At 48.5% G+C, this 25,734-nt stretch overlaps 2 protein-coding genes across 5 annotated transcripts in view; one reads left to right on the forward strand and one right to left on the reverse strand.

The window, feature by feature from the left end:
* Nucleotides 1–807: 807 nt before the first annotated feature.
* GZF1 (GDNF inducible zinc finger protein 1) lies at nt 808–6,242 on the forward strand. Of its 2 annotated transcripts, none has more exons than XM_065892946.1 (5): nt 808–2,192; nt 3,332–3,426; nt 4,839–5,006; nt 5,440–5,597; nt 5,907–6,242. In XM_065892946.1, the coding sequence occupies exons 1-5, from the start codon at nt 808–810 to the stop codon at nt 6,240–6,242; spliced, it is 2,142 nt and encodes a 713-aa protein (XP_065749018.1). The 2 variants fall into 2 exon arrangements, with proteins under 2 accessions (XP_065749018.1, XP_065749019.1); XM_065892947.1 differs by having other exon boundaries at nt 5,440–5,601; nt 5,957–6,201.
* Nucleotides 6,243–12,237: 5,995 nt separating this feature from the next.
* NAPB (NSF attachment protein beta) overlaps nt 12,238–25,734 on the reverse strand; it is a 36,872-nt gene continuing 23,375 nt past the window's right edge. For all 3 annotated transcript variants that reach the window (XM_065892467.1, XM_065892466.1, XM_065892465.1), the window contains 6 exons: nt 21,680–21,735; nt 21,424–21,508; nt 14,433–14,537; nt 13,657–13,725; nt 13,270–13,320; nt 12,238–12,348 (listed from right to left, as the gene is read on the reverse strand). In XM_065892467.1, the coding sequence (XP_065748539.1) occupies nt 12,238–12,348; nt 13,270–13,320; nt 13,657–13,725; nt 14,433–14,537; nt 21,424–21,508; nt 21,680–21,735 (477 nt within the window). The remainder of the gene's footprint in view (nt 12,349–13,269; nt 13,321–13,656; nt 13,726–14,432; nt 14,538–21,423; nt 21,509–21,679; nt 21,736–25,734) is intronic.

Genomic DNA, 25,734 nt, shown 5'->3' on the forward strand with positions numbered 1-25,734 from the left:
CCGGGCTTGGCGGCGGGAAGGTGGTGCGCGGGGAGGCCCGAGTCCGGCCCGGCCGCCCTGTGACCTGGTCAGGGCTTCCCCCGTGACGCCTGCTCGAGGGTCGCCGGGACGGCCGGCGCGGCTGCAGCCCTCGTGACGGCCTGTCAGCCTCCAGCACGGGAGCCACTGCGGCTCGGAGGTGTTGAGGGCCCTGCTCAGCGTAGCGCAGCTGTGCCCCCGGCGCAGTGCCCCGCATCGCTTCGCTGCAGTGACGGTGACTCCAGTAGGAGGGACTTAACGAGGTTGGAGAATGATTGTGAATTGTGGGCTACTTTCCATGAAATTTTCTTCATATAAAGTAGTTTAGTTGGTTGTTTTCAAAGGTAGACAAGGTTTGCTCTCATCCGTGGCCGCCATGTATTATATTTTGTTTTATTTGGTTTCCTGATCAAAGTAGTAGACATTACTTATTGTTGCTATAAATTCTGTTAGTTTGGGGATCTGGGTCTGTATGTAAATTACAAAATGACCTAGAGAAGCCAATTACTGCTTTAATGTATTTCATTAATCATCACTTTATCTTTAGGGCAGTCTTAGTCTGTTTTCATGCAAATATCTCATGAAGGTGCATCAGGGCTTCAGAAAAATGCTAAGAAGTGACGCGTCACTTGAATCTGTACATGAGAAAAGCTAGGTTTAGGTCGTCAATCAGTTTACATCCTCTAAAGAACTGACATAATCCTCATAATTGTTAATCCTTCTACTTCAGAGGTTGCTCATGCGTGAATAATTCTCGGTTTGTTTTCAGAGCTGTTCCTGGGAAGAAACATGGAGAGTGGTGCAGTTCTGCTGGAATCCAAGTCCTCCCCGCTTAACCTTCTGCATGAAATGCACCAGCTCCGGCTGCTGGGTCACCTGTGCGACGTGACTGTCAGCGTGGAGTACCAGGGCGTCCGGGAGGAATTCATGGCCCACAAGGCGGTGCTGGCAGCCACCAGCAAGTTTTTTAAGGAAGTGTTTCTTAACGAGAAGACTGCGGACGGCTCGAGGACTAACGTCTACTTAGACGAAGTGCAGGTGGCTGACTTTGCTTCTTTTCTTGAATTCGTCTACACTGCAAAGGTCCAGGTGGAGGAAGATCGGGTGCAGCGAATGCTGGAAATGGCAGAAAAGCTGAAATGTTTGGACTTATCTGAAACTTGTTTTCAGTTGAAGAAACAGATGTTAGAGTCGGTACTTTTGGAGTTGCAGAATTTCTCGGAGTCTCAGGAGGCAGAAGGGAGCAGCGACTCCCAGGTCTCTGCTGCTGTCTCCCCTGATGCTCGGGCAGGTGTGGCTGCGGACAGCCCTCTGGCCAACGGCGTCGCGAGTTCCTTGGATCCCCCAGCAGCAAGAATCGGCAACAGCGTGTTGCCAGATCTGCCCTCGAGAAAGTCTAGGGAGAAGCCAGACAAGAGAAAGGAGATCGCTAAGTCCCCCTACCCCAAGCTCAGAAGGGCTAGCGGGAGGCTGGCTGGGAGGAAGGTGTTCGTGGAAATCCCTAAAAAGAAGTACACTCGACGACTCCGAGAGCAGCAGAAGAGTGCTGAGCAGGACGCCGGGGACCGCGGGGGCCCCCGTGAGCCCAGCCCAGACGCCGGGGCAACGGTGAAGGAGCTGGTCACAGTCACGAAAGACGAGGAGGACGGCGGGGCTGGGACCGAGGCGGAAGCAGTGCTGCCGAAGGCGGGGCAGGGAGAGGAGGACGAGGATGAGGACGAGGAGGGCGAGGAGGGCGCGGGGAGGCGGAGGAGCAGCTTCCGGTGCACGCGCTGCGAGAAGGCCTTTCTGTACGAGAAGAGCTTCCTGAAGCACGTGCGGCACCACCACGGCGTGGCCACCGAGGTGGTCCACCGCTGCGACACCTGCGGCCAGACCTTTGCCAACCGCTGCAACCTGAAGGGCCACCAGCGCCACGTGCACAGCAGCGAGCGCCACTTCCCGTGCGAGTTGTGCGGCAAGAAGTTCAAGAGGAAGAAGGACGTGAAGCGGCACGTGGTGCAGGTGCACGAGGGCGGCGGCGAGCGGCACCAGTGCCAGCAGTGCGGCAAGGGCCTGAGCTCCAAAACGGCGCTGCGGCTGCACGAGCGCACGCACACGGGCCACAAGCCCTACGGCTGCACCGAGTGCCCGGCCACCTTCTCGCAGCCCTCGGCCCTCAAGACCCACCTGAGGTAGGCACGGGCCGCCTCGAGCCCCAGAACGCACGTGGAGACGTGGGGGGCGTGCAGGAGGCGGCCGGTGTGGCTGCCTCGCGGGATGGGTCACTTTTCAGTTCGCTCCCTCTCAAAGTCGGGGGCTGTGTTGAGCCTCTGGGTTCTCTCTCGAGGCAGAGATGCGGGCATGGCGCTCCCTGGGCGCGGGCCCGGCTGATGGGGACCCGCGCCTCCCGCTCAGGTGCAGGGGCCTCTCCCGCTCCTGGTGCTGAGGCCTCCCACCACCCTTGCCGAGTGGGGCCAACGACCCCGTCCCCCTTCCTGATCCTTCATTTGGGACTCAGTCCTGTGACCGGCTGGGTGGCGAGTCCCCCTGAAGACCTCAGCAGGGCGACACTTCTTTGGGCTTGGAGAGTGCCTGTCGCCAATCTAAGCTCCAGGATTAGGACGGACAGGGACTCCAGTTACTGATTTTTGAAGTGTAGGTGGGTGACATTCAGTTTTTAAATAAATTCCCTTGCAGTGCTCAGTACTTATGCTTGAAATCCAGACAAAGCAGTTTTCTACTCTCCCCTAGATCTGCCATCATCCTGGGCCAGTCCAGGGGTGGGAGCTGGGTGTTTTTTGTCCTTTTATTGTCATTTATAACCCGGCTCAGGAAAGGCTCAGTAAACATGGTGACAGCCACTCCATCCTCGCCCTGAAGTGCAGTGCTTACGCATGCACCCCAGGGACCGGCTGGCTTCATGTGTTGATAACAGCTCTTTCTAGACTGTTACGTCAAACTAGGAAAGGATGGTAAACATGTGGATCACGTGGTACTTTTGTCAGCCATGGTTCCTAAGGTGTCTGTGGGTGGCTATTCTCAATGAGGGAGCTTTATAAATACCACACGGTGCTGTTGGGTGTCATAAACAGCCTGCAGAGGCACAGCCTGTGCCTGCACCTGGGGGCAGCACGTGGGGGGACTCGGCGTCTGGCGGGGATGTGGCGGTCTTGACTCTGGCAGAGACTGATTTGGGGGTGAGGGTCCTGGGCCTCGCCGCCTTTCAGTCCTTCGCATTCAGGCGAAGCGTCTCCCCAGGTGAGGGAGGAGATGGTAATGCAGAGCGAGCTTTGACACATCCCGAGTTACCCTCTGAATGTTGTGCTTTCAGAATTCACACAGGGGAAAAACCTTTTGTCTGTGATGAATGTGGCGCAAGATTCACTCAGAACCATATGCTGATTTATCATAAAAGGTGTCACACAGGTAAGTACTCCATGGTGATTGGACGTCTTTCCTGGCTGTAGGAGGAAAACCGCAGTTTTCTTCATTTAGAAGTTGGCATCTGCCAAGTGGTTTAAGTTAAAGCCCTGATACGCTCTTCCGTCTCATAAGTGAGCATAAGTAAATGAGTAAAATCCGCCCGCTGCCTCCAGGGCTGTGTGCTTGTGGCCATGACCTCGGAAAGAAATTGCTCAGAGTATGGGAAAAGATATATGCTATTATCCCGCTTCTTGCCATCTCTAGGAACAGAGCATTAGAAAAAACCTGACTGTCCAAGCCCAGGGAAGTGGTTCAGTAAATGGGTAAATCCACCCTGTCCCGTCCCAGGCCCTTCTGACTAAGGTCTCTGAATATTACGAAAAACACCTGTGTTCGGCTGTTGACTTGAAAAATGCACAATTGAGTATACGGTGAATCCCAGCTTTATTGAAAACCTGCAGAAATATAAAGTAGTTACATGATGTGTTAAGGTGGGGGAATCGTGAGGTGTTCAGAATTTCTGTGGTACGATTTCATCAGGTGAGGGAGAACGTTTAAGCTCTTTGTTTTGTGCAGTGCTCCTGGGGTTCAGAGCTCTGGGGCATGTGGAGTCTAGCTGTCGGGTACTGGGCTTATCACGCTAACCCAGTGCTGCTCCCATTTAAAAATCTTTACTTCTTTGACTGTCCTATGAGCCTCAAGTTCAAATGATGAGATAGATGAGCCACTTAATGATGTGAATTAATAGACTAAAATGAGCAGGATTGGTGTCTGATGGAAGACTGGGGTCGGGGGAGGTCAGGCCACACCGAAGGATTAAGTTAGAATCGGTCGTTTGATGAACATGCTAATATATTTGGATTTTATTAAAGCCAGTAGTTTTGTTTTGATGTTTGAGAAATTGGGGCACGCCTGACAGAGGAGTCTGGTTTGTGGGCCCTCAGGGCCCCAGCTGCACAGCGTGAAGGGTGGACGCCCTCCTTGCCCTGACCCCACCCCAGGCGGCTGGGGGCTGCTCCAGGACAGCCCCGCGTGTCCACTGCTCACTCCGCTCCCTTCAAGAGGGGCTTCTGTTCTGACGGAGACCCACAGAAGCCCTGTGAAAAAGTCCAGCTGCTCCACCAAACCAGTTGTCGAACTGTTTTTCTTGTTTGGGATGACTGAATTTCCAAAACGTGAGCTGGCTGAATGCGCTCTTTAATTCTCATCTACTGGGCTCTTTCTTGGGATTTCCAGGGACATTTTACACCAGCTTTCAGCAGGTAGCAAGCACTGGACACAAAGAGATATTTTATGACAGTTTTAACTAGAAAAGAACGCGCTGCCTGCCAGGGCACTTGGGAGGGTGGACCCCATGCTCCGCGTGTTCTAGCGCCCGTGTCTCTTCTAACTTCGTGTCTCATGTCTTCATGTAGGTGAGAGGCCTTTCATGTGTGAAACGTGTGGCAAGAGTTTCGCTTCCAAGGAGTATTTAAAACATCACAACAGGATCCACACTGGGTCCAAACCCTTTAAATGTGAAGTTTGTTTCAGGACTTTTGCTCAGCGGAATTCGCTTTACCAGCATATCAAAGTCCACACAGGTATGGCTGGAATGTTGCCAGAGAAGGGAGGTCAGTGTGGCAAGAAAATATCCTGAAGGTTTTAGATTTTCTGGAAAATTATTTGGAATTTAGCTTTAAGTCGTGCGTCCTAATAGCATTTAAACATTTTTGAGTGTCTAGTTTCTGGCTCTGACAAACTGGAAAGGTGTGAATGTGTGAACATGGATGTGGACGTGTGAACCTTTGAACACCTTGAGATTAGAATTAGGGGTGATGATCTGCACGTGCTTGTGAACACTCACACCCGCGCAGGGTCACTTACGACTGGAAAGCTGTGGGTGAGGCCACGGACCCCTGGGGCTCCTGCACGGTCCGCTGCTCGTGCCCGTGTCGCCCTCCCCATGGCAGCTCGGGACGCCGGGCGGTCCAGAGCAGCCGGTAGCTCTCGTGTCCTCCGTCCCTTCCCTCCCAGGGGAGCGGCCCTACTGTTGTGACCAGTGTGGCAAGCAGTTCACGCAGCTCAACGCGCTCCAGCGCCACCATCGGATCCACACGGGGGAGAAGCCATTCATGTGCAATGCGTGTGGGCGGACATTCACCGACAAGTCCACGCTCCGGCGGCACACCTCGGTGAGCGGCCAGGCCGGCCCCCACGGACGGCCGCCGGACAGCAGAGCCACCCGCCCCCCTTCCCTGAGGCCCTCAGTCTATAAGGGGGTCCCAGGGGAAGGCGGGGCTCTCCCTCCCCTGCAGCGAGGGCGGCCAAGGGGGGTGTGAAGCAGGGCCCGGGGCATCCTGAGTTATTTCTGGCAGGGACCACGTGTCTGACGGTTGGAGAAGGCTGTTGTACTTGGTAACCAGTGGCTGTGAATTGGGGGCTCTGCAGATCCTGGTTAGGGACACAGTGGGTGACCTCTCTGTTCTGCGTTTGGTCCGCAGATCCATGATAAGACAACTCCATGGAAGTCTTTCCTCGTCATCGTGGACAGCTCTCCCAAGGATGGCGATGGGCACAAGACTGAGCAGCCCGATGAAGAGTACACGCCATCCAAACTCTCTGATAAGTTGCTGTCTTTCGCAGAAAATGGCCATTTTCACAACCTGGCCACTGTGCAGGGCAGCATGCCTGCCGTGCACGATGACAGTCCTGCGGACCCGGCCTGTAAGTCGGACGGCCCTGTGGGGCCCCAGGACACGCTGCTGGCCACCACCATCAACGAGCTTAGCGAGCTGACGCCGCAAACGGACGCGGGCCCACACAGCTCCACTCTCTGACTCACACGGACTAGAGCACGGGGTCACCTGCCCCGCGGTCCCAGCCTTGCACCTGCACGCGTAAGGGCTGGACGCGAGCGTTCGTCAGGGGTCAAGAACAACTGTGGGCAAAGAAGTGGGCAAGGATGGCTTCCACAGTTTCTTGAATTTCTGTTAACTTGCACGTCTCTATCAAACCATTTCTCATGCTTTCCCTTAGAAATCCTGATCTGCATGGTCTCAGCCACACTTTATCAGCAAACAAGGCAGTTAACATAACCTCACTTAATTCTGGTGGAATTATCCTAATGCTTGATGACCTTGACATTCCTGAGGCTGGGGTTACTGCTCAGCTTCTTCGTGGAAGTTTATTTCTGATACTTTAAAGCTATTTTTCTACCACCCTGAAGTAAAACTGGGACCATATATTTATTTTCAGCTGTTTCTTTCCTGTTGAAGCCGGTCAGGTGCTCTGGGACACTGGAATGGGGCTAAAGAGACAGATGACTGCACTTGTCCCCCTCTGCCCCCGTTTGTAGGCACTAAACTGAACACTTGTAGAGTAGCTGCTCACAGCACACATGCAACTAGGAAGTTTGTCATAAAATGACCTGAGATGTGGCTACAGGTTTCATTTCTAAAAATCCAATTTAAAAAAGCTGTCCTACCAAAGACTAGCAGAAAACAGCATAGTAGTTTTTGCAAAGAGGTGTGAAAAATTAAGCCAGGGGCTTGATGAGAACACTTGAAACATAGTGTAGTTATTTTATCCACGAGTAGCAGTGAGGTGGTGGTAGCCAATCTAAGAACACAGAATACTAGTAGTTTTGCTAGGTTCTTTTGACAATTTCTGTGATTTTCAGAAACCCAGCATTTCTCATTAACATGTCAAGACGCTGACACAGGCAAGTCACTGGCGCACGTGTTCCCCCGGGAGCATGAGTGAATTTGGCAAAAGGGACCAAAAGCCTCCGTACACTCCTCTTTGATTAGCCTTAAGAGTGGACCATGGAACCGCCAACCTTGTCTTAAATGCACCTGTCTCATGCTGGCCTTTGGTAATTCCGCTGTCCTTACCCAGCCTGGTTCTTTTTTTTTTTTTTTTTTGCGGTATGCAGGCCTCTCACTGTTGTGGTCTCTCCCATTGCGGAGCACAGGCTCCGGACGCGCAGGCTCAGTGGCCATGGCTCACGGGCCCAGCCGCTCCGCGGCACGTGGGATCCTCCCGGACCGGGGAACGAACCCGCGTCCCCTGCATCGGCAGGCGGACTCTCAACCACTGCGCCACCAGGGAAGCCCACCCAGCCTGGTTCTTGATCCAGTGGTGAGGGTGGGTCGCACGTGACCCAGGTAAAAAGAGAAGGGGAATTGTCACTAGTTGCTCTTTTTCTTACATTTAATTTATTACACTTGCTGTTTCCTCGTTTTCTAAGAGGAAGGGTACTTTATGCAAGTCCGGGAAGAAGACACAGCTGCACGAGATGCCAGAAAAAGACCGAGGACACTTTCTTCCCCATGAGACGGTGACGTCAACACCGAAGGTACCGAAGGTGTCGAAGGCGTCCCAGGTGCTGACACGGGCTGCAGGTGGCAGTACCGATTCCACCTCCAGCTGTGACAGCGTGACCCACTTGTGTTCACAGAACAAAACAGTGACTCTCACACACAATTTACTCTCGAAAGGAGAATGAACCTGCCCGGCTAATGAACTGTTTCTTGGGGGTAAAGTCATCTTAATGAGAAGAAATTTAAATAATAGATTATTTTGTTACCTATCGGAATAATTTTTGTCTTGAATTTGTTTCTTTAGAAATTCTACAGAAGACTTTAATGTGTTAATAAATGTTTTGTAAAAATAGTTTCGCAAGTGTAAGTGTATTTCCATTATTAGAAATTAGGTTCTACAGAAATAAGATTCCTGACTCGTACAGGTAGCTTAATTCCCTGGTCCTTGGAGTCTCGCCACCTCCGTGCACTGCACGTGTGTTCCTGACACGGGACAGGCCTGGCCCCGCACGCGCTCGGCCTCGGTAGCTGGTGCCAGGCGGCGGGGAGGGGCCCAGCCTCATTGCAGCCACGGTGACTCTGTGCCTCAGAGGCTCCTCCCATCTACGGTCACTTCTCTGCTTCCCGGGAGGGGACAAGAGGGCTGCCGCCCCAAACCCTGCCGAAGATGCATCTCACCCTCGGGGATTTGTGGGGCGTCTCCGTTTCTCCCCATCCAGGTGCTCTGTTGCCACGTGACTGTCAGCCCCAGACGATCAGGTCAGGCCACACCAAGGCGGCGATTTCACGCCTTCCAAGCATCGTGTGGGAGACGCCCTCAGCCCAGACTCCAAAGCTCCCCTGCCTCTGCTTTTAACCAAAATTTGTTGTACGGTTTGAAAACAAAATTGGCCAAGTGGTGGGGTAAAACCTTTATTAAAGGTGATCTTCACAGATGTGTGGTTTTGCCAAAGGTGATCATCTAAACTGACCAATTTGAGTGTAAGTTATCATTTAATTCTAACCTGTTGTATATCTTGCCAGAGCAGGGACATTTTTTGAGACCAAGCAAGTGCCTGTCCCCTTGACTGAACTCGATGGTGTTCCTGTCACTCTAAGTAACATTATTTCAGGCGAAAATCCATTTGTCCACAGGCACCAAGACGGGCAGATGGATGCGGGCACAGGGCCGCCTGGCACATCCGTCACCCCCCAGCTGAGCCCCGGGAACTGCCCACTTCCCTCCACCAGTTTGCACGGGCCTCTGGGACCCTCACCGAGGCTGGCAAAACCCACCACGGGAGCTTCTGTTAGGAAACAGAAGAGACATTTGAATGAGAAAGTAACCTTGAATATCAACAACCTGGCAGAATTCCTAGATGGGACGGCCTGTTCGACCATTCATTTTGAATTTGCCTCAAATGATCTTTGAGGGACCTGAACAAGGCCCGCTGACAGCACCAAGTCAACGTGGCTCCACCAAGGGAGATGGGGCTTCGGGCCCCCCGCCTCCCGCTCTGAGGTCTCCTAGGGGCCACTCCTCCTTCAAGCCTGCCAGTGAGATCCCTGACCAGGCAGCAGAAGGGATGGGAACGGGGAGCCTGCAGAGCCCGGACGGCTGCTGCCCACTGCCCTGAACCCCGGGGGGACACCTTCCAGGACAGGAAGCCACTCCCGACCTGTGCAAACCAACCAGGAAACTCACCATACCGTTCACAACTTCGACTTTATTTACTGTACAGGTTCACATGAAACACACAGGCTCTTTGCGAAGGTGGGTTTATCATCACAGGATGAGTTCTCATAATACAACCTCCCCGACAGCGCGGGGGAGGAGAGGCCGCGCCAGGCTGGGGCCCCGGGAGGCAGGCTGCGTGCCACAGGCCCTGAGAAAGCCACGGGGGTTGCCTCTGGGCATCTTAAACGCACAGTATCAGAGGAGACAATAAAGGTTTACAGGGGCATCATCACACATGGTCACGACTGCAAGAATACTGTTTTCAAATCATTCAATAAAAAAGGAATTCACATGAGCTATAAAAACGCTGCCACAAAAAGCAAAGCTTTCCTGTAAGAAATTTTAACTCATTCTGACAATGAACTAAACACGATCTGCTAAAACACAAGGACTGTAACGTAAATAGTCATTATACTGTGTTCATAAATAACGATCTGTAAGTCCTGGAAACCTGACCCGGGCTCTGAGTCACAGCACTGCCCACTTTGATGGAACACTTCAAGGGAGAAAGTCTGGGTACTGTTAATGGGACTTTTTTCTGCTCATTTTCCTGTTATGTTCTGGCAGGTCTGCTCTAGCCATTACAATTATATTTTACTCTTTTTCACGTGAAATATTAAAGACAAAAACATCTTAACCCAGGCACTGATCCCAGTGTTCATTTCAACACAAGCAACTCTAACTGATGTGACAAAACGCTGCCAATACTATTTCTCAAAACCACAGGTCTTCTGTCAGGGGTGCAGGATGAAAAGCTAATAAATGGCCTTAAAAGACATCATTTGCTTTTTACTTTACATGGTCAGACCAGGTTCCTTTAACAAGTGGGAACAAACCTTCCAGACTAACGACAGAGCGCACACGCTGGCGGCGAGGGTTACAGCCCCTCAGGTGGGACAGATCTGCAGCCGGAGGACACAGGCCCCACACTCATCTCACCCAAGTGCTTCTGGCCGGTTGGCACTGGATTAGGTAGAGCAACAAACCCCCACTTTTCTCTCTAAGCGTTTTTTCATAGTTCCAACAGGAAGCGAAGAAGTGCCAAGCGGCTCCATCCCCAAATGCACCGTAACTGACAGCCAGCTTTCTTTTAAGAATCCCAGACCTCTGAAGGAAGGAAGGAGTCCTCATTGGATGCCAGGGCCCAGGGTCAGAGCGCCTGCGTCTCCCGGTCCGTTCCTGCTGCCCTCAGCCAACACTGTGACATCACTGCCCTGCCTCTCCACCAGCCCAGCCTGCACAAGTGACCCCGCAACTACGGCCACCGAATCCTCACGGCTGCCCACAGGGCTTGCTCCGTGACCGGGTCCCAGCTGGCCCTTCTTAGCCTCCTTTCCTGCCACTTTCTGCTTCATCCCGGACAGACCTGTTCCCCATCCCCAAGCCTTCCTCCCCGCTCAGCCCTCAGCCTGGGCACACCCTCTATTTCTGCCCAACAGCAGCTACCAATCTCAGTCGAGGACCGTCCAAAAATGCAAACACCATTCAAATACCAGCTAACGTTGACAGGGCACAGGAAATTCCACTTATCTGTCAACACTGTCATTACCTGGCAATTAACACACATCAAACATAAATCATTTATGCCTAAAAATATGGACACAGGAGATTCAGGAAACAAGACCACGTCTAAAGTACGATGTCAGCACATAACATAACGCGCAGGGATCAAGTTCACAGGTCAACAGAGCACATATATAAGCCAAAATAATAGGACAGAATTCAAACACACAAGCTAAAACAACTCCATTGGCTAAGCGCAGGTCCCCTCAGAAGCTAGCTGGGGTTCTCTTCCTGACTCAGCACAGCAAACCTCTGTACCGTACTCAGCCTACCAAGCCCATCACATCCAATTAATGGATAAAATGAACATGACACACAATTAAAATTAATGACACACAAGCTTCGACCGAGATAACCTCCCAGCCCTGGTGAGCATGTATGTGAGAGGGCACACGAGGTGCCCTCTCAGCGCGGAAAAGTGTGTGAACACAGAAGTAGAGGGATGTGCCAGTTCAAACACCTTCCTATAAGATGAAGCAAGGGTCCCGCCCCAACTAGAAGTGGACACCATCTCCAGGCAAGGAAAACGCCCAAGTCTGCTAGATCTTACATGTGTGTGCACTTGTATGTAAGATCAGGCCCACCTCCACACGCGTCCACACACATAACCAGGCAGTGCCAGGAAGCTCCCTCTTTTCCCACTGTAAGTGGCTGGCAGGCCCGGCTGAGCTGAATTCTCACATGCACGTTACCTACAGAACGATATAAAAAGCAAAGAAACTGGTCACTAGCACCATGAAAAGAATCACAAGACAACAAAGAGGACAAATAATTTCTCACGGGGAAAGTCATAAACGCGCTCCTAACAACAGTCCTACACTAAACACACACGTTTAGAGAATCCGTCCAGGTGCAAGTTCACGGAGAACATGCAAAGCATCTATTAGAACCGGGTTGGGTACTCAAGTCCAGGACAAAGGACATAAAAATATGTGGCAAAATTAAACAGGAGCTCTGCACGTACCAAAAGAACAGGAGTAAGATTCGGAAGCAGTTCTCGGAAAACTCTGGGGACTGACAAGCGGGAAACAGCCTGTCACACTCGCGATACACACGGGAGCCGCCCACCCATCCGCTGCACGGTGACACACATGGCGGCTTAGACACACACACACACAGCGTCAGGCTCGTGTGCAACACGACGAAGCCACTGCATGGGCATCCCAGAAGGACCACCGGCCCTAACACGAAACTAAAGAGGACTCGGCGGCACGCCAGAGACATAGCGCTTCACTTGAGGTCTCCATCTCCTTCCCCGTCCCCCTGGACGGACTTCTTGATGCGCAGCAGCATGGTGGTGAGCCACTGGTCCAGGCGGGATATCGAGTCAAACTCCTTCACCTGGTTTAAGGGAAGAGGAACAGGACTCACTCCATGGAAGTACAAGCAAACACAGGACTACACTGCCCCACACTGCCTAAACATTAACTTTCTTCATTTGAAATCATTCATTCCAGCTTGCAACTTTCTTCATTAAAAACTTTTTTTATATTGCTCTTATGCCAGCATGCAATGGCAAAACTCCATAACAGCCTACTGGACGAAGAGCACATTTAGCGTGACAAAGGACATGAGACCCTGCATAAGAACAATGGGACATGGAAAAGTAATGTGGCTCCAGTATCCACTGAACACAAACAAACGTATTTGCAGCAAGGGAACATGTGGAAGCAGAATTCCTTTAACTCATTTCCACAAGTTATCGAAGAATGGACTTTCATAGGATGAAAAGGGTTTGGCAGCAAAAGTTAAAGGGGAAACCTCGCCTTCCCACTATTGCTTCAAAGCCAGGGTGAATGTCTTAATGAAGGACACTAAGAAATTCACTTGATTATGAACATAAGAGGGAAAAAGATGGGAAAACAGGAAACTGATGAATGTAAAAATAATTTTCCCATTTACTTTATGCCAAGAATATAACAAACTCTCATTGCTTTGTTTTTATGTTTTAAATTTAAGTGATTAGATTTCACTGATTTTACTTGACACTTATTCATGGATCAGATTATTTTCCATAGAAAACATCCAAACAAGTCATAACATTATGTGATATATATTTGCCTCACACCTAAATTCAGCACAGCTCATAGAACTGTCTAATTGTGAAGGCTGGTGGGATCTAAAAACATGCCTTTTGGAAAACACAACGTAGGTATAGTGCAATAATGTCCAAATAAATGTTCAGCATTTACACGATGAAAAGGAGTTGTTTCTGTAACGTAAACTTTCAGAGAACATGCTAAATCCCAAAAGCGAACGTACTGCTTCTGTGTAAGCTTCACTGTTCTGCTCTTCATGAGCTTCTAGAAGTTTCTGGGAACATAAATACAGAAAAATTAGTTGGGTAGGCTAAAAAGTTCCGTCTATGAATGGATACTTTAAATGCAAAATAGCCTTTGTATCACACTAACTGATGTTGCCAAATGACTTACAAAACGGGAAAATTCCAAATACAAGTCAAGGGTTACCCCGAGTCAGGGATCCAGCCTTGTGCTAACGTACCTGACCCACCAGGTTAAGAGCAGCGCGCGCTGACCCTAACGGCACCTGAGGCCTAGTGCGCAAGGGCAGGAAGGCACGGGGCTGGGCTGCTCGGCGAGCGGATTCACAGGATGAAAACGTCACTGTATCCCAGCCCCACCTACTTACTTTCAATAACTTGCATTCTCTCGAATCAGTGAACGCCGGAAACATTTCCTCGTATTTCTCCAGAGCAAGCTGGGAAAGAAAACCACTCGTTAACATCTGAGTCACTGAACCAGGAAACGAAGCTTTGACATTCTACTAACTTCGGTATGATTTATTTACATCCTACTTAATTATCAGACTCAACATCAAAATCAACCTGTGTTGATCAAACCTGTTGATTGTGAATTTCAATTTCAGTTAAGAATAAACTTCTAAACCAGTTTTTCCGAATGAGGTTGCTGTAGGGAAGACCACGTGAGCCAGATCCAATGTTCGGACCTCCCAGAGCAGGCGTCTATTTTCACGCGCTGGAGGAGGCTCTGCCCGGAGCCCGGGGGGCCCTAACCCCGACCCCGAGGACACCAAGGCTGCCCTGTCCCTGCCTCCACCTCCAGCTCTCTCTTTGCTTTTCTCCCAACCCTCACCCCAGCTCCATTTCTGAGTTTAAAAAAAAGACACGATTCTGCTTTTACTGTCTCCCCTCAGCCCCTGATTTCTTTAAACCAAAACTACTGAAGGAAGTGTGGCCCCCAGGGGGCGTTCACTTAAGAGAAGAGCCTCAGCAGCTGTCACCCCAGCTGCGGTAGTACAGCCAGGACAGGGTCAAGAGTATCACCCTCCATGTTGCTTTCCACGTACGCAGCACAGTCTTACTCCGAGCTGGAATCACGGACAACGGCTGAGCACCTGTGCTTAGGGGTGAAGCGCATCAGAACCCACCCCGCAGGGCCCCTCACCTTGGCATTCAGCTCATCCACTATGAAGTGACAGAGGGCAGCTTTAAAGAAGTAATCCTTTGCACTGTACTTCAACAAAGGGTTATCCATGGTGTTGGCCCCAATCTAGGCAGAGAAAGTGGGGTCAGAGTGAAAAGGTTTGCCCTCCTACACTAGGCATGCTGACCCTCATCTACTCTTTAGCAAGTACTCTGCATCTTACGTTAGTTAAGCTATGAAATCCATTCTTCTAACCCAAAGCCTTGTACCAGAAATGTTACTAGACAAAAAAACAATGTTTAAGACATAAAGTGCTGACCTGTTAAAAACGACTCAGCAGAATTCCACATCCAGGAGGATGGAACAGACATGCTGTCCTCTGTCCCTCCTGCTAAGTACAACTAAAAGCCCTGGATCTTTTATATGAAACTAACATAGGGAGACTGAAAGGTGGAAAGAAGAGCAGACAAGCCAGGGACACAGGGCAAACACGGCAGGGAGTTCCCTGGTTTTTCTTTTTCTTGCATAAATCCCTGACTTGGAACAGAAAAAGCCAGCAACCCATAAATGCCGGTGGGTGCAGCGAAAGAAAGAGAGAGAATAGATGAAAGCCTGCTTTCTCCAGCCAGAGGACCAGGAGAGGGGCAGCTAGCAAGACAGAAAATGTTTAGACGACACCTGCTTTGATCCACGCCACTCACAGCGGCAAAAGCCAAAGAGGAAGCCAAGACGCCCATCCTCCTGGGAGAGCCCCACTCTCCTGCCAAGGAGGCAGAGCAGGAGCCAGCCTGCGCCCCCATCACAGAGGCACTGGAGACCACGTGGGGACTGCGTCACCTCCTCCCAGTGAGAAAGAGGCCCCGTCATCTCCCAGCGGGCATGGATTCACCTTTACCTGATGGTAACCAGGCGGTCAGGTGGGGAGCTTGAACCCTAACTTCACCTGGCAGGAGCGAGGCCACAGCCCTTCAGTGCCAAAGAAAACCAGCTGAGAGAGGAGGTTTAAACAAGACCCTGTCTTATAACACAATGTACGAATATCCAGTTTTTAATTAAAACTCACTTGCAATACCAAGAAAAGGGAACATCTCAAGTTGAATGAAAAAAAGACAACTAATCAGAGTGAAGTAAGTTAGAAAGAGAAAAACAAATATCGTATATTAACGCATATATGTGGAACCTAGAAAAATGGTACAGATGAACGGGTTTTCGGGGCAGAAATTGAGACACAGATGTAGAGAACAAACGTATGGACACCAAGGGGGGAAAGCGGTGGGGTGGTGGTGGTGGTGTGATGAATTGGGAGATTGGGATTGACGTGTATACACTGACGTGGATAAAATGGATGACTAATAAGAACCTGCTGTATAAAAAAAATAAATAAAATTAAATTAAAAAAAAAGACAACTAATAAACAACAGCTCTCACATAGCAGAGATGTGAGACTTATCTAACAGATTTTAAAGGGGCCTTTCTAAAATGCTTCCACAAGCCATTAGAAAATTGCTTGAGACCAGAGGAAAACCAAAGCATCAATGAAGAAAAATTCTCAGTAAGAAACCCCAGAAGATACAAAGAAGAAATGAGTGGAAACTTCAGAACTGAAATACACAGTAACTGACATAAAAGGTGGATGGGTTCAACAGCAGATCCCATGGAACACAGGAAGGACTCAGTGAACTGATGGTAGAACATTAGAAATTACTCAGTCTGAACAACAGAGAGCAGACAGACCCAGAAAAGAGGAGCAGGGCATCGGGACATGTAGGATGATAAAACAAGGCATAACATCTGGGCTGTCTGAGCCACAGAAGGGGAGAGAAAGAGGGAGTGGCCAAAAAAGCACTTGAAGAAATAACGGCTGAAAACTTCCTAAATTTGGCAAGAAACAAACACAAACCTACAGATTCCAGAAGTTTACTGAAATCCAAACAGCATAAAAGCAAAGATACCCATGCTAAGCCACATGAACTTCTGAAAACTGAAGACAAAGGAAAAACTTTCTGAAAGTAGCAGAAAGAAATACCACCTCACCTACAGGGAAAACAGCTTGAATGAGAGCAAACTTCTCATTAGAAACCACGCTGGTTTTAAGGGCACATTTTTCAAGCACTGAAAAGAAAAGAGCTGTCAACCCAGAATTGTATACCCAGGGAAGATATGCTTTAGGAATGAAGGGGAATTCAAAACATTCCCAGATGAAGGAACACCAAGAGGATGTTGAGCCAGCAGACCTACCCTAAAAGAATAGCGAAAGGCTGTTCTCTAAGTAGAACAAAATACAGGAAGGAATCCTGGAACATCAGGAAGAAAGAACACACTAAGCAAAATATGGGAAAATACAATCGGCTTTTCTCCTCCTCCTGAGTTTTCTAAATTAAGTTGGATGATTGAAGTAAAAATTGTAACAGTGACTGATGTGTTTCTAAAAGTGTGTAGAGGAAATATTAAAGACAATTATATATTGAATGGGGGAGGATAAAGGAACAGAAAGAAAGGTAAGATTTCTGTATTTCACTGGAACTGAAAAAATGATGACATCATTAGCCTGTGATACTTTATGTAAATATAATACCTATAGCAATCACTACAAAAGCTATTTAAAGAGATACACCCCAAAACACTATAGGTAATCAAAAACCCCCTGGAAGGTAGGAAAAAGGAAACAGGAAAACAAAAAACAGAGGATAAACAGAAAACAAAAAAATAAAACGGCAGACTTCAGTTCTAATACGTCAATAATTACATTAAATGTGAATGGTCTAAACATACCAACTAAAAGACAGAAACTGGCAGAGTAGATTAAAAATATGACCTAACTCTGTGCTGTTTACAACAAACACCCTTCAATTATAACAATACAGTCAGGCTGAAAGGAAAAGGATGCATAAAGATATATCATGTAAACATTAATCAAAAGAAAGCAGGAGAGGCTATATTAGTATCAGATAGACTTCAGAGCAAAGAAAATTACCAGAGACAGAGGGGGACACTATATAATGATAAAAGGGTCAGCCCAACAAGAAGACACAGCAATCCTAAATATGTATGCACCAAACAGAGCTGCCAAATATTGTGAAGCAAAGACTGACAGAAATGAGAGATAAACAAATCCACAGTGATAGTTAGAGACTGTAACACTCCACTCTCAACAACAGAAGTAGACAGAAAATCAGCAAGTGTACGAAGAACTCAACAGCGCCATTAAGCAAGAGGAGCTAATCAACATTTATAGAACATACCACCCAGCAACAGCAGAACCACAGAATATATGCCAAGACCATATTCTGGGCCATAAAACAAACTTCTAAGAATTGAAATCACACAGAGTGTATTTTCCAGCCACAACAGAATCAAACTAGAAATCAACAACAGAAAGATAACAGGAACATCTCCAAACACTTGGGAAGTAAACAAAACACTGATAAATAATCCATGAAAATCAATAAATAAAATAAATAAAAATAAAACAATGTAACAGAACTGTGAGACACAGTCAAAGCAGCACTTAGAGGGAAATTGAGAGCACTAAAAATGCCCACACAACAAAGAGGAAAATCAATTAGCTAAGCTTCTACCCTCAGTACCCTAAAAAAGAAGAGCAAAATAAATCTGAAGAAAATAGGATAGAAATCAGGATAACAATAGGAATCAATGAAACTGAAAACAGAACGACAGAGCAAAATCACTGAATTCTACCAAATGTCTAAAGAATTAACACCAATCCTTTACAAACTCTTCCAGAAAAGGAAGAGGAGGGAACACTTTCTAACTCATTCTGAGGCCAGTATCACCTGGCTACCAAAGCCAGACAGAGACATTACAAGAGAAAATTAAAGGTCAATATCCCTTATGAACACAGATGCAAAATCCTGAACAGAACACTAGCAAACTAATTCTAGCAACTTACAAAAAGGATTACACACCATAACTATGTAGTAAAGGATTAATTCTGTCCAAAGTGCCTTTGCCCATGATTCCTGGTAGATAATCTCTAAGCCCCTGGAATGTCCTGCCTGAAAGAGTGTTTTTGTTTACCCAGGGGTCTTAGACCATGTAGTTTAGCTCAACCTATGGAGGGACTGCAGAATAAGGCCAACCATGTTCAGGTGAGTTTCTTCCCCGGTGGCAATACCCTACACATGCTTTCACACATGTGCTTTCACACATCACTGTTGGGAGAAGTCAGTGCTGTCTGCACAGCTCCACAGTCCCAGTCTGGGCAGGACAACAGGAAGCTCACACTCAGGGCTCTCCTGACCTCCTCTCTGTGCCTCTTCCTTTGGCTGATTTGGGTCAGCATCCTTCTGCTATAATAAACCATAACTGTGATATAGCAGCTTTCATTGAGTTTTGTGAGTCCTTCCAGAGAATTATCAAACCTCAAGGTGCTCTTGGAGACCCTGAAACTTTTCAACAACCAAGCAGGTTCCATCCCAAGGATGGAAGGTTGGGCCAACAGATAAAAATCAACCAATGAAAGACACCATGTTAACAGAATAAAGGACAAAAACCACATGATCATCTCAAAAGATGCAGAAAAAGCACCTGACAAAAAAAAAAAAAGCTTTGATGATAAAAACAACAAACTGGGAGGGGAAGGGAACGTCCTCAAACTGATAAAAGACATCTGCAAAAACCCACAGCTGACATAAACTCAATGGTGGAAGGCTGAATGCGTTCCTTCTAAGACAGAAACAAAACAAGGATGTCTGCTCTTACTACTTCTACTGATCATCGTTCTGGAGGATCAAGCCAGAGCAAATGACAGGAAAATGAAGTAAAAGGCACACAGATCAGAGAAGTAAAACTATCGCTACTTGCAGAGGACGTGATTTTGTATAAAGAAAATCTTAAGGAATCCATAAAAACTCATTAGAGCTAGTAAACAAGTTCAGCAAAGTTGCAGTATATAAAATTAGCAATTAAAATCAGAAAAGAAAATTGAGAAAACAATTTCATTTACATAGCATCAAAAAGAATAAAATACTTAGAGTACACTTAACCAAAGAAATGCCAGACTTGCACACTACAAAACTCTAAAACATTGTTGAACAAAATTAAAGATGATCTAAATAAATGCAAAAGCACCCTGAGTTCACAGATTATAAGACTTAATGTCAAAATGACAATACTTTCATCAAAATCTCAGCTGACTTTTTAGCAGAGACTGACAAGCTGATCCTAAAATTCATGTGGAAATGCAAGGGACCCCAAATAGCCAAAACAAGCGTGAAAAAGAAGGACCAAGTTGAGGACTCACATCTCCTGATTTTAAAACTTACCACACAAAGCCACACTAATCAAAACAGTGTGGTACTGGCATAAAGACAGAAAACCAGTAGAATAGAATAGAAAGCACAGAAATAAACCCTCACTTATATGGCCACATGACTTTCAACAAGGGTGCCAAGACCCTTCAATGGCAAAAGGACAGTGTATTCAACAAACAGTCCTGGGAAAACTGGACATGCACACGCGAAAGAATGAAGTTGGACCTTTTACCTTCACCACATATAAAAATTAACTCAAAATGGATGAAAAACATAAACCTAAGAACTAAAACTATAAAACTCTTAAAAAGAAACATGGGGAAACGCTTCAGGACATTGGGTTTGGTAATGATTTCTTGGATCTGACATGAAAAACACAGGCAACAAAAGAAAAAGACAAATTGGACTTCATCAGGACTTAAAACTTTATGCATCAAGCGACACTAATAACAGAGTAAAAAGGCAACCCACAGATTGGGAGAAAGTATTTGCAAATCACACATCTAATAAGAAATTAATATCCAGAATATATGAAGAACTTCTAAAACTCAACAGAAAAAACAACCCAATTCAAAAAGGGACAAAGAGGGACTTCCCTGGTGGCACAGTAGTTAAGAATCCGTCTGCCGATGCAGGGGACACGGGTTCGAGCCCTGGTCCAGAAGATCCAACATGCCGCGGAGCAGCTGAGCCCGTACGCCACAACTACTGAAGCCTGCGTGCCTAGTGCCCGTGCTCCGCTACAAGAGAAGCCACCGCAATGAGAAGCCCGCGCACCACAACGAAGAGCAGCCCCCGCTCGCTGCAACTAGAGAAAGCCTGAGTGCAGCAATGAAGACCCAATGCAGCCAAAAATAAATAAATAAAAAAAATTATATATAAAAAAAGACAAAGAAACTCAATAAATATTTCTACAATGAAGGTATACAAATGACCAATAAGCACATGAAAAGATTCCCAACATCACTAATCACTAGGGAAATGGATATCGAAAACACAATGGGATATCACTTCACACATTAGCGTAGCTATTGTTACAACAGAAAACAAGTGAAGCATGGAGAGCTGGAACATGTGCGCTGACAGAGGGAATGTAGAATGGGGCAATTTGGCAGCTCCCCAGATAGTTAGAAAGGGACTTGACGCGTGATCCAACAATCCCAATTCTAGGTATATAAACTAGAGCGCCGCAAACATGCCCCCCATACCCGAACACAAATATTCTTAGCTGCATTATTCATAATACCCCCAAATGCAAACAGCCCAGATGTCCATTAATTGATAAACGGTTAAACAAACTGTGGAGTTATTACAGTCACCCCTCGGTATCCAGTTTGGAGTCACCCCTCCAAACTGTGGAGTATTACAGTCACCCCACGATATACAAGGGGAACTGGTTCCAGGACCACTGAGATACCAGAGTCCATGGATGCTCAAATCCCACAGTCGGCCCCCCACATCCGAGGTTCCACGTCCACGGACTCACACACCACGGGACTGGGAGGAGGGGAGGATGGGATTTCTTTGTGCAATGATGGAAATATTCTAGAACTAGGCAGTGGTGCTTATTACACAACTTTGTGAATATACGCAAACTCACTGATGCGCACTCTTTAAGAGGCTGAATTACATGATACGTGAATTCGATCTCAATAAAAATCATTACTAAATAAAAAGTTGAATTTAAAAAGAAGATTCAGAATGGCTTCTGCCGGAAGCTGCGCAGACAGCAGCCTCACCTGCTCGAAGATCTCGATGGCCTTCTGGTACTGCTCCAGCTGGGCGGCGTACGCGGCCACTTTCAGCAGACATTTGTTAGCCGAGCTGAAACCGAGAACCAGAGCAGAGAGAAAACACTCCCAAAGAGAAATGACAAGACATCTCGGTGCACCTTCACGTGGTATAATGCAAGGGGCTCCCAGAGCAGAGTGAAGGTCTGTCTTTCATTACATGTAACAAAACCCATTGAATTATATCAAGAAAAATAATACTTGCCTGTTGGATTCTTCCCCTTTGTAATAATCAGCTGACTGTTCGTAATGGGCGATAGCCTGCAAACACACACACATTTTATTCAAACTATTTGTTTGTAGAGTTGCATTTAAAAACTACATTTGCACAGATATTTTTCCTATAAATAAACCTTTTCCAGCAGCACATCTTTCACAACCCGGCCTGCTTTATTTTGGGAACAGAAGAAAGCATGCGCTTCCAGCAGATGGCCTTGCTGTCCATCAAAATCTCTTCTTCCCTACCTCCCACCCAACAAATGCCCTGCCACCCCGTCTCCCCAGGCCTGCTGCAGTTAGGGGCAGCCAGGTGACCTGTCCTTCCCAATGGGATGTAAGCAGACACGCTGTGGGCCACCTCCAGATGTGACCCACACATCTGACTCTGCAGCCTTCTCCAGGCCTGTCCCCTTCCCGTGAGCTGGAAGGCAAGGGCCAAGTCTAGTGATGCTGGAAGCCGCAAACTGAAGATGGCAGCCCTTCTGTCAGCCTGGTTCCCAAGTGATGTCCCCACGACCGCCAAACCCCAAGCAGTGACAGTGGACTGTTATTTCAGAGACGTGTGAGGCCCTATTCCATTCAGATCTATGGCTTCCTGCAGCAGCACAGACGATCCTCACGGATACCTAAGGGTCATCCAGGATAAAGGTGTTGCCTTCCACCTAAGATGGGGGGAGCTGTGAACAATCAAGTGGAGGGGAAACAGGCTGCAGCCTGGAAAGCTAGAAGCCCTTGTCATGCTGCGGCTTAGGACTTAGTGAAATCAAGCACCTGACAGCTCAGAAAGCAGAACCGTGCCTGCTGGAGCAGTGACCCCGTGGTTAAACATAATGGGCTACCGGGCTAAGATGAAGAATAATGATACAAAGTATCAGTACGAAAGTTCTTCACGAAACAGTAAATAAAAACAGCCAGAAAAGAGTATATACAAATACAGACACGTGGAGGAAACACCTGGAAACCACCCTTTTGGAGCACAGTCAGAGCCCTCACACACACACACACATACACACACGCGTGCGCGCGTGCGCGCATGCTTTACGCTCCCACTACACCATTAGCTCTGAGGGCAGGCAGGCCCACGTGGCTTTGCTCCCAAGCCCAGCGCGACGCCTGTCACACAGTGGGTGCTCAGCAAACAGGTGCTGAGGGGACGTGGGCAGCTGCATTTCACAGGTGGTCCGGATTACACTACCAGCACCATCATGACTCATGGGAATGCCTATCAAAGAAAGGTTTCCCATGAATTTCTGATTAGTCAAACATTACCTCTGAACCGTCCTCATTCTCTGAAGTACTCTGCACCCTTTCCCATCGTAATAATGGGGTTAAGGATGGGAAACAACACCAAATCACTGTGTGAAGAGACCCAGGCTGTATAACCTCTTCCCAGGGAGGGAGCGTACATACTACTCACCCTCCTGGCTCTTACCGCCCAGAACTCAGGGAACAGTGCTGGGCTGAACCACGTGGAACTGCTGTTTTGGAGGGTAAAAAAAAAAAGGCCAAATGCGGATGATATGGTGTAACCTGACACGTAGTAAATAACGACACTGGTTCATCAAGACATTATAGCTCTAAACTACAGCTAGAGTTATCATAGTAAAAGAAAAATTCTGTTTGGTTTTTAATAATTAATAATGCTAATTAAACCACTAATCAAATTTCATGGTATTCCCAAGTTTTGACAGAAAATAGTTGAAAAGAAACTTACCTAGCGCTTAACAGAGAAGTTTCAGAGAAAAGAGGTTGGGCACGGGTTATCTTTGGATGTTCACACTAGTGTGGAATTTTAACACATAGTGACATTAATTAGGCACAAGTCAACCCTTACACGTTAGAATTCAGCCCAGAGTATCTTACAATTTCAAGGATGATAATAAATATCAAAAGTAGAGGGCTTCCCTGGTGGCGCAGTGGTTGAGAGTCTGCCTGCCGATGCAGGGGACACGGGTTCGTGCCCCGGTCCGGGAAGATCCCACATGCCGCGGAGCGGCTGGGCCCGTGAGCCATGGCCGCTGAACCTGCGCGTCCGGAGCCTGTGCTCCGCAACGGGAGAGGCCACAACAGTGAGAGGCCCGCGTACCGCAAAAAAAAAAAAAAAAAAAAAAAGTAGAATACAGCCGCCAATAACAACAGCACATGTAACAATAAATCCAGACACAAAAAGCAGTTATTATCCTGTAATTTGGATAGCGTGCCAAAGGAATCACAGTACTCCTCCCTGGGGAGTCTGGTAGGCATCACGGTGCTGGAGAACACTGGGCCCTGAAGGCAGAGACTGGACTCTAGGACTGCACTCACCAGCGGAGCCTCAAGGCAAACGCAACAGCTGAGGGTCAAGCTCAAGAGTCCACTTTGTAGGTGAAACAGCCTTAAACAGCCTTCAGATGGGATCATTCTTTCAGAACCTACGCCCTGAGAACCTGCCACAGACACTTACCCTACACTGTAACAGACAACATGAAATCACGTTCTCCAGGGGCTGAGACGGACACGAGTCAGAGCTCCTCTGGGTCACTGAATATTACTGATTAGTATTATATTAATGTTTTACTTGGAAGTCAAAGGAGTATCGTGAGTTTATGGAACTTCACGTTCCTTGTTCACCCGCTAAAATCTGAGTGAACCAGGGAACACATCGTGGCCACATTAACAGGGAAGAAACATCATGAATCAGACATAAGATGCCTCAGTGTCACTGATTTTTCAAAGAAACATCATGCACACCAACACAGCCTGGAGAGTCCCGCCAGGGAGGCGAGGGTGAGGACGTTTCTAGACACAGGAGCCCAACGTGAGGAAGCAAGACGGGCTGAGCCCCACGCATGTGCTGAGTGATGTGCTTCTTACAACGCACCGTGACAGGCCCCACGTAAGCGCCAGGAGGTGCTGCCCACGGGCACCCTGCAGAATGGCAGGAACACCGCGGGCGACAGGCTGCAGAAGCTCCTGTACGTGACGGACTGTCAACTTTGCTCAAGAAGAAGGAAAACAAGAGCTCGCCACTGGTCGTTTATCCGCCCTGAATCTTCTGGAGATGCATGTCGTGAAGAGGCTGCCCAAGACCACCCCGGAAGACAGAGGACTGACCACCGAGGACAGGAGCGGACGCAGCGGCCTCGGCTGGAGAAACGCTCTGCCCAGCGGCGCTCATCCCCGCAAGGTGGTTCAGCTCAGTACAGATGTGGAGCCACCCCAGCCACCCGGACTCGGCTCCTCCTGCTCTGCCGACTCTGCGCCCAGGGGCAAAGGAGGGCTCAGGTCTGGGGCTCATCACCTCCTCCTGGGTCTGCAGAAAAGCTCCCCGCAGAGACGGGGCGTACGGCCCTGATGTAGTCAAGGTCTAAGGGCAGCCTCAGCAGAGCATGGCACAGTATGACAAAAACGGCTCAAAGCCAAGTCCATGAAACGAGCCAGAGAGTTCTGAGCTGCGTGACCACAAGGGGCGTCAGCATGAAGTCAAAGGGCGACGTTAACAAGGCCTGTCTGACTGCAGTGCCGAGAGGGCCTCCCCGCCTGAGACTCCGTCTGCTCTGGCGGGTGCAGCGTGACAGTGAGGGCATCCTCTGCTCACTCAGAGCCTGGGCTCTCGGACACACCAGTAAACCACAGGAAGGTTCGGGCTGACGTGGGGCACCCGCTCCAGTGGAGGGAGACGGCAACACAGGGACGGTGAGCAGGCCATCAGAGCGCCTGTAAGGGGGCCACTGAGGTGGGAGGGCATCTGGGTGTGTCCCCGTGAGGGCTGAGGTCCCAGTTTTAACTAGGTGGCTGTGACACTTCTCATCACAGTTACAAATGCGCAAAGCTCTGAAGGACAACTGACGTGTGGGAGAAAAGCTCAGGGCAAAGGGACAAGCAGCGCAAAGACCCTGAGGCAGAGAACACCTGTGCGAGGGTCAGCAGAGGTCAGGGTGGCTGCTGCAGGGGAAGCAGGAGAGCAAGGGGGGACGAGGAAGAGGGGAGCCTGAGAGGTGCTGGGTGAGGGGCCAATCCGTGGGGTGCAGGAGGCCACCTGCAAGGTTGGAAACAGTGGAG

Source organism: Phocoena phocoena, chromosome 15 (assembly GCF_963924675.1).
Source record: "Phocoena phocoena chromosome 15, mPhoPho1.1, whole genome shotgun sequence".
NCBI lineage: Eukaryota > Metazoa > Chordata > Mammalia > Artiodactyla > Phocoenidae > Phocoena > Phocoena phocoena.